Below are 13,879 nucleotides of genomic sequence, written 5' to 3' on the forward strand. Positions count from 1 at the left end.
CCTCCTGATTAAAATCAAGCTTTCCATTCCCCATATATCCCATGGTAGACAATTTTACCAATGCAAGAGGATATCTCATCAGATGTCTGTGTTTCCATTCCCATACTGTCTTCATGGAGATAATCTGTTTCCTCTGGTTCTGTGACAAGTTCATATTCTGGAAACAAGAAGCCATGATCTGGAACTTGAACAGTCTGGACTTCTGAAAAATAATTCAAAATCATGTTACCTTAATGTAAAGAATCAGTCCAGCCTACACCTACTCCAAGAAAGTTTACGTCTCCACAAAAAAATAATAATATGTATTACTAATAAAAATATGTTCTTAAACAAACGTTCTAGTAACATGCACCGTATCTGCTGGTATCCAGTCAGATTTGTTTCAGGTCCAGAAAAAATGTTGCAGGTCCGGGACTTTCCATTCCATTTACCAGAACGGATTACACAGATTCTTCACAGATTCACAGTTCGTTTACTCATGTGTGAACCAGCCCTCAGATATATTTAAAGCAAGCAACAAATGTGTTTAGTGACCCCCCCCCCCCCCCCCACCCCAAACATGTTACATGCACATGAATGCTAAATAATTGCTGATAGAGACAAAACTTCCACAATGTGCTTACCCCATCCTGAAAAATATGAAATTGAACTGCATATTTTTGTATGAAAATGTATCTCTGTGCATAAGATATGGAATGTGTCATTTCATGCTGCCTTGCTTACAGAAGATTCAGATTTGTAAGTCCTGGAAAGGTTTACACAAAAGAACACAACAAATGATTATGCAAGAACATATAAGAGGCTTGCTTCACACTACAGCCTAAAATTGGTTAATTTAAAAAAACAGACCACCATAAAGTAACAGACATGTTTACGGATCCTATGCTAAAAATGTAAAATCCATTCGGAAGTGATCAGGTTTTTCTTTTCCATTGTGTCCGTCAGGAGTTGGAGTCGAGGAGTTTGAGTCGGGGCAATTTTGGGCACCCGGAGTCGGAGTCGTGGTTTTGTAAACTGAGGAGTCGGATGATTTTTGTACAAAATCCACAGCCCTTTTTAAGTATTAGACTAAGGAGTCGGAGTAGAGGAGTCTGAGTCGGAGCTATTTTGGCTACCCGGAGTAGGAGTTTCATAAACTGAGGAGTCGGAGTCGGAAGATTTTTGTACCGACTCCACAGCCCTGGTGTCCGTTGACAAACACAAATTACCGACCTATACGATTATTATGGACACCAGAAGCAAGTGAGACGTGTCATAATAGCAATGGTATTATGACATGGCAAGTGCAATGACTAGACCAGAAACTACGGTTAGAACTTACCGGTAGCGGAATTTCTACGAGTCCTCCAGGACGGCTCCCAACATGGGAGATAGCCAGTTCCTCCCCCTAGGAAACACGCCCAGCACAAGTTTTGCATAAAGCACCTCTGAACACAGCACCCTTCAGTATTTAGCAGAGTAGACAGGAACCAGGAACAGAGGTAACTTATATTCCATCCTCTACTCAGGCAGATAACATATCTTACCCAAATAGGGAGGGAACTAAGGTAGCCGTCCTGGAGAACTCGTAGAAATACCGCTAAGTTCCAACCGTAGTTCTCTCCTCATCCTCCAGGACGGCTCCCAACATGAGAGACCAATGAGATCCCCAATTTACCTTAGGGAGGGATGATGTTCTGTAACACCTTCCTGCCGAACGACATGTCTTGGCTAGAGAGGAGGTCCACCCTGTAGTGTTTGATAAACGTGTGGTGGTTCTTCCAGATGGCCGCTCTGCAGATTTGCTCACGTGATGCACCAGATCTTTCAGCCCATGAGGTTGCTAGTGACCTAACTGAATGAGCCTTAATACTTTGTGGAGGTAACTGACCCTGACTAGAATAGGCAGCAATAATAACTAAGCCATCTGGCTATAGTGTCCTTGGATACTTTTAAACCCTTCTTTGCTCCCGAAAAAGAAACAGAAAGATGATTAGATCTCCTAAAGGGAGAGGTAGCCTTAAGATAGGCAAGAACTGTCCTCCTGACATCAAGCCTATGCCATTCTGCTTCCGTGTCACTTGAAGGAGGGTCACAAAAAGATGGGATAATAATCTCTTGGGACCTGTGGAAAGTAGAGCTAACCTTGGGGAGATACACTGGATCCGTTCTGAAGACTATCTTATCTGGGAAAATCTGCATAAATGGGTCCTGCACAGACAGCGCTTGTACAGGGAGTGCATGTACAGGGAGTGCAGAATTAAGCAAATGAGTATTTTGACCACATCATCCTTTTTATGCATGTTGTCTTACTCCAAGCTGTATAGGCTCAAAAGCCTACTACCAATTAAGCACATTAGGTGATGTGCATCTCTGTAATGAGAAGGGGTGTGGTCTAATGACATCAACACCCTATATCAGGTGAGCATAATTATTAGGCAACTTCCTTTCCTTTGGCAAAATGGGTCAAAAGAAGGACTTGACAGGCTCAGAAAAGTCAAAAATAGTGAGATATTTTGCAGAGGGATGCAGCACTCTTAAAATTGCAAAGCTTCTGAAGCGTGATCATCGAACAATCAAGCGCTTCATTCAAAATAGTCAACAGGGTCGCAAGAAGCGTGTGGAAAAAAAAACCAAGGCGCAAAATAACTGCCCATGAACTGAGAAAAGTCAAGCGTGCAGCTGCCAAGATGCCACTTGCCACCAGTTTGGCCATATTTTAGAGCTGCAATATCACTGGAGTGCCCAAAAGCACAAGGTGTGCAATACTCAGAGACATGGCCAAGGTAAGAAAGGCTGAAAGACGACCACCACTGAACAAGACACACAAGATGAAACGTCAAGACTGGGCCAAGAAATATCTCAAGACTGATTTTTCTAAGGTTTTATGGACTGATGAAATGAGAGTGAGTCTTGATGGGCCAGATGGATGGGCCCGTGGCTGGATTGGTAAAGGGCAGAGAGCTCCAGTCCGACTCAGACGCCAGCAAGGTGGAGGTGGAGTACTGGTTTGGGCTGGTATCATCAAAGATGAGCTTGTGGGGCCTTTTCGGGTTGAGGATGGAGTCAAGCTCAACTCCCAGTCCTACTGCCAGTTTCTGGAAGACACCTTCTTCAAGCAGTGGTACAGGAAGAAGTCTGCATCCTTCAAGAAAAACATGATTTTCATGCAGGACAATGCTCCATCACACGCGTCCAAGTACTCCACAGCGTGGCTGGCAGGAAAGGGTATAAAATAAGAAAAACTAATGACATGGCCTCCTTGTTCACCTGATCTGAACCCCATTGAGAACCTGTGGTCCATCATAAAATGTGAGATTTACAAGGAGGGAAATCAGTACACCTCTCTGAACAGTGTCTGGGAGGCTGTGGTTGCTGCTGCACGCAATGAAGATGGTGAACAGATCAAAACACTGACAGAATCCATGGATGGCAGGCTTTATGAGTGTCCTTGCAAAGAAAGGTGGCTATATTGGTCACTGATTTGTTTTTGTTTTGAATGTCAGAAATGTATATTTGTGAATGTTGAGATGTTATATTTATTTCACTGGTAAAAATAAATAATTGAAATGGGTACCGTATTTTTCGGACTATAAGACTTATAGTCCGAAAAATATGGTACCCATTTCAATAATTTATTTGAATTACTGGTTTTTCTCCTCTAATTCCAGGTGCGTCTTATGGTCCGGAGCGGACCATAAGACGCACCTGGATTTAGAGGAGAAAAACCAGGAAAATAAAAAAAACCTGAACCTGGTGTGTCCATGGTACAGGGGCATCTTGTGGAACTTTTCCTCCCAAGCTGGGGGGGGGGGGGTGTCTGGGTGTGTGTGTGTCTAGGTGTGTGTGTGTCTGGGTGTGTGTGTGTGTCTGGGTGTGTGTGTGTGTGTGTGTCTGGGTGTGTGTGTGTGTGTCTAGGTGTGTGTGTGTGTGTCTAGGTGTGTGTGTGTGTGTGTCTAGGTGTGTGTGTGTCTAGGTGTGTGTGTGTCTAGGTGTGTGTGTGTGTGTGTCTGGGTGTGTGTGTGTGTGTGTGTCTGGGTGTGTGTGTGTGTGTGTGTCTGGGTGTGTGTGTGTGTGTCTGGGTGTGTGTGTGTGTGTCTGGGTGTGTGTGTGTGTGTCTGGGTGTGTGTGTGTGTGTGTCTGGGTGTGTGTGTGTGTGTGTGTCTGGGTGTGTGTGTGTGTGTGTGTCTGGGTGTGTGTGTGTGTCTGGGTGTGTGTGTGTGTGTGTGTGTGTGTGTGTGTGGCCAGCAGATCTCTAAGCTCATTGACGGGGTTTTTAGGATTTACCGTATTTTTCGGACTATAAGACGCACCGGACTATAAGACGCACCTAGGTTTAGGGGACAAAAATTAAGGGAAAAAAAATTATATTGAACCTGGTGCATCCATAGTACCGTTGTGTCTTCTATATCTTCCCTCCCACAATGATTGTTCCTCTTGTGCCTTTCTGATACCTCTTGTGTCTCCCTGTGTCCTCCTTTATTCTCTGTCCTGTGTCCTTTGTCCCCCTGTGTCCTTTGTCCTCCTGTGTGCTCTATGCCCATGTGTCCTGATGTCCTCTTTGCCTCTATGTAGCCCTGTGTCCTCTGTCCCCATGTCTCTTATCCTCCTGTGTCCTCCATACCCGTGTCATCCTGCCTTCCAGTATCCCTGTGTGTTGGAGTGCCTGTCCCCCTGTTCCCTCTGATGTCCGCTGTGCCACCTCCTTAGTCCTCTGCAGTGTTGATACCCCCGCACCCTCAGTCCTCTCCAATGTCGCTGTTCCCCGCCCCTCTAGAGAGTGGCCACCATCCTGTCCCCTCGGCGTCCATTACATGCCTGAGATGACGGCTGCAAACGTTTTGTTCAGGCTACGTCCCCTCCGGCGTCCATTAAATATCGGAGGTGAAAGCTGCAAAAGTATTCTTCAGGCCATGTCCCCTCCGGCCATTACATACCGGACATGACCGCTGCGCGGTTACCCAGAAGTGGCTACGGAACTAGTAGCCTCACAACTTTGAAAAAGATTGGCGAATCAGGAGGAGGGGCGCTGCCCCAGACCGCCAATCACAGCTCTCGCTGCTCTCTCCTCCTTGCCGATAGGAGCCGCGGTCTTTCGGGCGGGACAAGTCTCGGTATTGGGGCCAATCACTGCACTCCATGCATGGACAGCAGTGATTGGCCCCAATGCCGAGACTTGTCCCGCCCGAAAGACCGCGGCTCCTATCAGCAAGGAGGAATGAGCAGGGAGAGCTGTGATTGGCGGTCTGGGGCAGCGCCCCTCCGCCTGATTCGCCGATCTTTTTCAAAGTTGTGAGGCTACTACGGTAGTTCCGTAGCCACTTCTGGGTACAGCGGTCATGTCCGGTATGTAATGGCCGGAGGGGACATAGCCTGAAGAATACTTTTGCAGCTTTCACCTCCGATATTTAATGGACGCCGGAGGGGACGTAGCCTGACGAAAACGTTTGCAGCCGTCATCTCAGGCATGTAATGGACGCCGGAGGGGACAGGATGGTGGCCACTCTCTAGAGGGGCGGGGAACAGCGACATTGGAGAGGACTGAGGGTGCGGGGGTATCAACACTGCAGAGGACTAAGGAGGTGGCACAGCGGACATCAGAGGGAACAGGTGGGCCAAAGGACAGGGGACATGGGAAGTAAAAAAAAGTAGTATTCGGAGTATAAGACGCACCAACTTTTTCACCCCACTTTTGGGGGAGAAAAAGTGCGTCTTATAGTCCGAAAAATACGGTACATGTATGATTGTAGGTTAAGTTTAAAAATGTGTTTTAATTACAGATGCATTGATAAGATAAAAAAATACTTCTTTACTCAAAAAACACTTTTTGATTCAAGGCATATTGTGAAGTGGTCATAAATAAATGAATGCAGTTTTTCTAATGCAACTGCTGTCTCTTTAATGACATAAATGTATAGTTGGAGCCTTGGAGGTCTGATAAGATCTGCCCAAATTAAGTTTGTACAGGTTAATGTACTTTGCATCTGAGCCTTTAAAGTATAGAGCATGTGCAGCAGGCTCATGCAATAGTTCTGTGGCATGTCTATTCCCCTTGCAAGATTGAGAGAGGAAGCAGGGAAATGTAACACTGCTCAAAGGCTGTGGGCATAGAGCAGATCCAGAGCTGACCCAGCTGCATTGTGTCTGTCACTTTGCAGGGATCCTGGATCATAACGTAACCCTCTCGTTCTCTATGGCAGGGACACAAGCATCAGAGGGGCTGCATGTCACTCAATCCTGTCCCACTGCTGTCTCTGCTTTGGATCTGGTCACGCTCCACTCCCCTGCCCTCCGATGTATATACAGAAGCAGCGTCACTGTTCTGCTATTAGGAATCAGCGTCAGTGATGTCACGTGCTTCTGTATATACATCTGAGGGAAGGGAAGTGAAGCGTGACCAGACAAAGCAGAGGCAAGTAGCGTGACAGGGGTGAGTGACCTGAAGCCCTTGGCTGCTTCAAACAGCCCTCTGATACTTGTGACCAGCCGGGGAAATAGAACGAGAGGCTGACGTTATAATCCAGTCTCCCTGCAAAGCAGCAGATGCTCTTCAGCTGAGACGGCTGTGGAGGATCACTTAGTCTGTTGTCATAAATCCTGTGTGCTCTGCCCGCAGCCTTTGCACGTTTCCGTGCCACGTCTCTCACAGTAGAAGTGGGGGTCGTGACAGGGGATTTAGCGCATCCCCGCGCTATGAGGAAGAGCTGGTAATTTTAAAATGCTTTTATTTTACTGGACCCGATTGTCTCAAAGGCGGGACCATGGCTCTGTCATTGGGCCAATCACTGTGCAGTGACTGTATAGTGATTGGCCCAATGACAGAGCTGTCATCCTGCCCCAGAGACCATCAGCCAGTCAAATTAAAGCATTTTAAAATCACCAGCTCTTCCTCATAGCGCAGGGATGTGCTTTATTGCCGCAGATGTCCTTTCCTTTCCTGTAGTTAGGTAATTATGCCCCCCGCAATGCCAGCTCCAGGTTCAGCATTGTTTGCTGATGACGGCACCCGTTTTCATGGTAAAGCTGGGCACTCCTGACCCTCCCCATGTTACATTCGGACCATAAGACGCACTTACTTTTTTCCCCCACTTTATGGGGAGAAAAAGTGCGTCTTATGGTCCGAAAAATAGGGTATATATTTGTTTTTTGTTAAGTTTCCTAATAATTATGCACAGTAATAGTCACCTGCACACACAGATATCCCCCTAAAATAGCTAAAACTAAAAACCTAAAAACTACTTTCATAAATATTCAGCTTTGATATTAATGAGTTTTTTGGGTTCATTGAGAACATGGTTGTTCAATAATAAAATTATTTCTCAAAAATACAACTTGCCTAATAATTCTGCACTCCCTGTATATCTCCAACCCTACGCGCCGAAGTAACTGAAACTAAAAATAGTTTTAAACGTCAGAGCCTTTTGAGTAGCCTTATCCAAAGGTTCATATAGATCATTTAGCGAAGGATTTCAATTTTCATAACTAAATTTAGATCCCACGGGGGAACAAGTTTCGACGGCAAGGGTCTGGACCTAGCGACTGCTTTAAAAAAAAATCAATAATGGCCTGATCCTTGGCCAATCTAGCATTCAAAAATAAAGAAAAGGGCTGCCACCTGTACTTGCAACGTACTGGGGGCTAACCCCAAGTCCACCCCGTCGTGAAGAAAATCAAGAATAACTGGGATATCATTACTTAGGATTCCCTTTTTTAATTTCCAAGAACAAAAAAACCTTCCAAAATTTACAGTAAATCTTTCTAGTAGTAAGTTTTCTGCACTTCACCATGGTAAAAATTACCCAATCTGAAAATTTCCTAATTTTTAGGGATTTCCATTTAAGAACCGAGCTGCCAGGGAAAATTTCCCCGGGCTTGGGTGAAACTCTCCTCTGTGTAGTAGTAAGTCCCTCCTCAGGAAGGAACCATGGACCCTGGGTTGCCAGACGGCAAAGATCCGGGAACCAAATTCAGCGAGACCAGAACGGAGCTATGAAGATCACCAGGGCTGCTTTTGTCTTCACTTTCGAAAGAGCACGAGAAATTAGTGGGAATGGAGGGAATGCATACCACAGTCCCTCTGGCCATGGTACCGCCAGAGCATCCAGTCTCTCCAGAGGGGAGGATGGATCGAGGAAAAAGAACACCTCTGTTTTTGCATTGAGAGGGGACGCAAATAGGTCTACCCTGGGGGAACCGCACATGTTTGAGAATTCTTGATAGACTTCCCTGTTTAGGGACCATTCTGCTTCCATCACCCGAGGCCGACTTAGGTGGTCTACGAGCCTCTTATATGAACGGAAGTTATAGACAGAAGATTTTCTTCCGCCCATTTCATGATTTCCAGCGCCTAGGTTCTGAGCTCCCTGATCCTTGTACCCCCTTGCTTTTGAATATAAGAAACTGTGACTATGTTGTCTGATAGTATTACAACATGAGTCTGCTTTAGTAATGGAAGAAAATGATTCATAGCCCACTTTACAGCCATGAGTTCCTTGTAGTTTGAAGTTCTCACACTCATCTCCTGATCCCAAACACCCTGCATGTGCGAGTGGGAGCAATGAGTCCCACAGCCCCTGTGACTGGCATCTGTATATATCCACATCACTGGGGAGAGGTGCCAGCATTTGCCCTGACCAAGATTGGATGACTGCTCCCACCATTCGAGTGAAACATTCACCGCCAGGGTCAACAGAAATTTGCTGTCTAGGGGAGTCCTGCCATAGTTGAAAAGATTCAGAACCCAATCTTGTAGAATCCTGGTGTGACTCTGGGCCCACACCACCGCTGGGATGACAGAGGTCATCAATCCCAGAAGAGACATAGCCTCTCTGAGCGAGACCCTCTCCCTCGCTATGAAGGAGCGCACTCTTTGTTTTACAATGTTCTGTTTTTCTTCTGGAAGAAAAGTCATTTCCCGTGATGCATCTATCCAAAACCCCAGTTACATTCCCCTTTGTGACGGGATCAACATTGATTTTTCCACATTCAGGAGCCATCCCAGTTTTGACAAGACCTGCATACTCAAATTCAGATCTGCTATTAGCTTTTCCCTTGATTCTGCTAGAATAAGCAGATCGTCCAGATAGGGTATTATTTTGATCTGGCACAAATGCAGATGAGAAATGACTTCTGCCATTATTTTGGTAAAAACTCGCGGGGCCGCAGAGATACCAAAAGGAAGTGCTTGGTACTGGAAATGGCATATTAAGTCTCCCAGAACCACTGCAAATCTTAGAAATCCTTGGTAAGAGGGATGGATCGGCACATGAAGATATGCATCCCTTTAGGCCCCGTTCACACTTGCGGTTCTCTGCCAAACGGACCGGATGACCTGACCGGTTTCGGACCGGATCCGGATCGGAACCGTACGGTTCTGATCCGGATCCTATCCGGATCCGGTCAGTTTGCATCAGGTGTTCATCAGGATGCGATCCGGATCCGTTTGGCAAAAGATAGTAGAAAAGGAATAAAAATGTTTGGGTCTGGGAGGTCAGCAGAAGGTGGACCTGTGGAATCAGGCCCTCCGCTGTTTAGCACTCACCTCCACCTCCGACATACTGCCAACATCTCCAGCACGTTTAAAATCACTGCTGCTCCACTCCAAAATGCTTGCCCATGTGTCCCCATCCAAAATCGCCGCTTCAATACGCATAGGAAGTGGGGTAGAACATCCGGATTTTTAGCCAGTGTGTTGTGCGCTCTCCGGTTCTCATTGGTTTGTATTGGCCGGATGGTGCAGTCCGGCTCCGCTCCGGATACGGCTGCCGGAGGAGCCGGACCAAAAAATAGCGCATGTTGGGTCTTATGCCGGAGTCCGGATCCGGTCCGGACGAAACAGACGCATAGGCTTTCATTGCTATGCCGTGCGTCCGTTCTGCATGCGGTCCGGCTCCGGCACGGCGATTCCGGACGGCGACCGCTAATGTGAACCGGGCCTAAATCGAGGGTTACCATAAAGGAGTCTTTCGGGATCAGGGTCTGAACCGAGGACACATTCTCCATCCTGAATTTTACTACTTGAATGAAAGGATTTAGTGACTTTAAATTGAGAATCATACGAAATTTTCCTGAGGGTTTTTTTATCATGAATACTCTTGAGTAAAACCCCTGATACCACTGTTCCATTGGAACCCTGGAAATTACCCTCTGATCGAGCAGTGATAAGACCGATGCCTTCAGAGCAGAGGCTTTTTCCACCTCTTTTGGGCAGCCTGTTAGAACAAAGTTTCTTGGGGGGTGAAAAGCAAATCTGATCTTGTACCCTGTGGCAATCAGGTCCAAAATGCAGGGCTGTGGAGTCGGAGTCGTGGAGTCGGAGCAATTTTGGGTGCCTGGAGTCGGAGTCGGGAAAAAATGCACCGACTCCGACTCCTAATGAAATTGTAACTGTAATTAAAATAGAAAATATGATAAAATGTTCTATTTCTCAGATAATAGTAATTAAAAATAATGTATATATACAGTATATATACAGTAATAGCTGTGCTCAGTCCACAAAAATGAAATAAACCAATCAAAATTAGTTACTTGTGCTGCTTCAATAAAGCAGTCCCCGTATTTTTAAAGTCAGATATACATATCTGATTGTGACTGTACAGTATATATGATGTGTACACAGGAATCTCTTATATATACGAAACAACATCCATGCTGTAAGTATAAAGCCTGATGTGTAGCCGTGTCACTAATAGAGATGGTCAATGAGATGGAAATAATTCTGCATTGATGCTGGTTTATGCAATTGTATGCACTCTCTTTGCTCATGAAATCAAATAAATTGATATGTTAAAATTTGGTTTGGTGACTATGAATTAACCACCCTGGCGTTCTGATTATATCGCCAGGGTGGCTGCGGGAGGGTTTTTTTTGAATAAAAAAAAAACTATTTCATGCAGCCAACTGAAAGTTGGCTGCATGAAAGCCCACTAGAGGGCGCTCCGGAGGCGATCTTCCGATCGCCTCCGGCGCCCAGAATAAACAAGGAAGGCCGCAATAAGCGGCCTTCCTTGTTTTGCTTATATCGTCGCCATAGCGACGAGCGGAGTGACGTCATCGACGTCAGCCGACGTCCTGACGTCAGCCGCCTCCGATCCAGCCCTTAGCGCTGGCCGGAACTTTTTGTTCCGGCTACGCTGGGCTCAGGCGGCTGGGGGGACCCTCTTTCGCCGCTGCTCGCGGCGAATCGCCGCAGAGCGGCGGCGATCAGGCAGCACACGCGGCTGGCAAAGTGCCGGCTGCGTGTGCTGCTTTTTATTTGATTAAAATCGGCCCAGCAGGGCCTGAGCGGCGACCTCCGGCGGTGTTGGACGAGCTCAGCTCGTCCAGACCGCTCAGGTGGTTAAAGGGTACCTGAGGCGAATTAAAAGAAAAGCTTTATACATACCTGGGGCTTCCTCCAGCTCCCTTCAGGCCATTCGGTCCCTCGCTGTCCTCCTCCTCCGCCACCTGGATCTTCTGCTATGAGTCCAGGTAATTCAGCCAGTCAGAGCAGTCGGGCTACGTGCCGCTTCCACAGCCAGGAGCGTTCTGCACCTGCACAATAGTGCTGCGCAGGTGTAGTATGGTCCCGGCGGCAGAGTGTGTGCATGCGCACTACACCAGACTGGCTCAAGTACCTGGACTCATAGCAGAAGATCCAGGTGGCGGAGGAGGACAGCGAGGGACTGATTAGCCTGAAGGGGGCTGGAGGAAGCCCCAGGTATGTATAAAACTTTAATTTCATCTGTCTCAGGTTTACTTTGTTACACAGTAGTACTATACTCTACATATGCACTCCCCACAGAGCTGCAGGGAATCCACTGAGAATGTTGTGCACATTGAACACAGAGGTGTTGTCTATCACCCATAAACCTTGTTCAGATTGTGCATGAAGAATGTGTAATAGAGGAAGAATCTCCTCATTCCCCTGCAGAGTACCTGCACCTCATTCTTACATGTACCCACAGTCACATTGCGTAGGGCCTGATCCATGTTCAGATGTGTAATAGAGGAAGAATCTCCTCATTCCCCTGCAGAGTACCTGCACATCATTCTTACATGTACCCACAGTTACATTGCCTAGGGCCTGATAGATGTTCTTTGTTCCGGTTTGTACCTTTTACAAGTACTCTTACCAAGTTTTAGTCTAAAGGGAATAAATATAGTAGTCTACATATCCTTCTCACTTCAGTTGTCTTGTAAAATTCCTAAGCGTTGGCAGTTGAGATAAATTTCACGTTACATACTGTTAATCAACAAAATTGTAATATGCAAATTAGAGGAGTCTGAGTCGAGGAGTCGGTGGAATCCTAAACTGAGGAGTCGGAATCGGTGGATTTTTGGACCGACTCCACAGCCCTGCCAAAATTAACTGATTTTGGGTAACTAGACTCCATTGATCTACAAACTGAAGGAGTCTTCCCCCCACTGGTAATATGTCACTTGTCCTCCTTAGACCCCGTAGAGGGGCCCTTGTTGAAGATAGAGGACTTACCCTTTGTTGAAGGATAAGTCCACCTTTTCTTCTGCGGTTGCGTTCTTTGGTACTTTTGAAAAAACTGCTATCTCCCTCAAAAGGACCTCCGTGACTGCATCCTTTTTCTTTTGTCGGGAAATTTCTTCCCTTTCCCAGAAGATCTTTCCAGAATCCGCGTCCAATCTTGGACATTTGGCCCAACGGGATATATGTCCTCCTCCTTAAAGGGGAATCTCCGCTTGAAGGACTTGGGAATATACAATCTCCTTTCTGGATCACTCCATTGATTCATAATAATTTTAATGATTGCAGGATGCACTGGAAAAGATCTACCCTCTACAGCTTGCAATCCTTGATAGATTCCATCTCTAGAAGAGGAACCTGGGGTTTGTTCAGGAATTTCCTCTGCCTCATAAACTGCTCTCAAAAGCTCTGACGTTTACTCTGCGCTAAATAAATACTTCACAGTTTTGGCCTTGGAAACAGAATCTTGTTTATCCTCAGTCTCCTCAATAGAATCATCCGCAGAGGTAGTAACAGCATAACCTCGGACCTCAATCTGACCCGGAGATGAAGTACCAGCCTGCTGCGTATCTTGTGTCCCCATCGGCTGGCTCAACTGGCCCGGCAGGATAGAGGACAGAGGACTGAGGAGAAACAACAGGCAAGGCAGTAGCTGACATAACAGTACGGAAAGCCTGAAAGGTTGAGAAAAACTCCTCTCATAGACTCCATAAAGTTTAACATTATTTCAGAGGGATCAGACTTATCCTTTCCACTACATTTCTGACAGGTAGATTTAGTGGATGAGGCTGAAAGCTTAGCATCACATTTTGAGCATCTCTTAGATTTCTCTCTGTGTTTCAAAGCAGGAGTCTAAAAGAGAGCACAAACAAAAAGCAATATTTAAAATACTTGCTCACAAACCCAGCCTGCACATACAAAAACACCTGAGGCACCATGCTTGTTCAGCGGACATAAGCATAACTTGGCCACTGACAAACAGCAATGCCTCCCAATGAGTGCACCGCAGTGCAAACCAAAACTGCCTGATCACCGCATACCTGGCCCGCTGGATCAGGAGAGTTCTTGCGGCCATCAGCGGAGGAACTTGTAGCCTGCTCCATGTCTTCCCTGTAGTCCGAGTGGCTGGACTGTAATGGCGTGGAAGACCCCGCCACGGCCACGCTTAAACAGTGTTGTGCCCTCTGAACCGGAAGCGCACGCCCACTTCCGGTCTTCGCCAATCCGATCGCACGCTACCTCTGCCACCGCCCCCTCTAGTGTCAGCTGACACCAGACCCCCAGCCATCGTCTTCCCCGCAGGAGTCCGCAAGCGAACGCAGAAGCAATGAGAGATACAGTCCACTACTTCCCGCCCGACACTAGCTCAAAATACAGGCATCCAGAGAGTGGAGGGAAGAGGATTAGTGGAGGGAAGAGGAT

General features: G+C 46.7%; 1 protein-coding gene across 4 annotated transcripts in view; it reads right to left on the reverse strand.

The window, feature by feature from the left end:
* Window positions 1-13,879, reverse strand: part of PDCD2 (programmed cell death 2) — a 65,289-nt gene that overhangs the window by 31,004 nt on the left and 20,406 nt on the right. For all 4 annotated transcript variants that reach the window (XM_068231941.1, XM_068231938.1, XM_068231940.1 and 1 more), the window contains one exon: window positions 59-202. In XM_068231941.1, coding sequence (XP_068088042.1) covers window positions 59-202 — 144 coding nt within the window. The remainder of the gene's footprint in view (window positions 1-58; window positions 203-13,879) is intronic.

This window comes from Hyperolius riggenbachi, chromosome 4, assembly GCF_040937935.1.
Source record: "Hyperolius riggenbachi isolate aHypRig1 chromosome 4, aHypRig1.pri, whole genome shotgun sequence".
Taxonomy (NCBI): Eukaryota; Metazoa; Chordata; class Amphibia; order Anura; family Hyperoliidae; genus Hyperolius; species Hyperolius riggenbachi.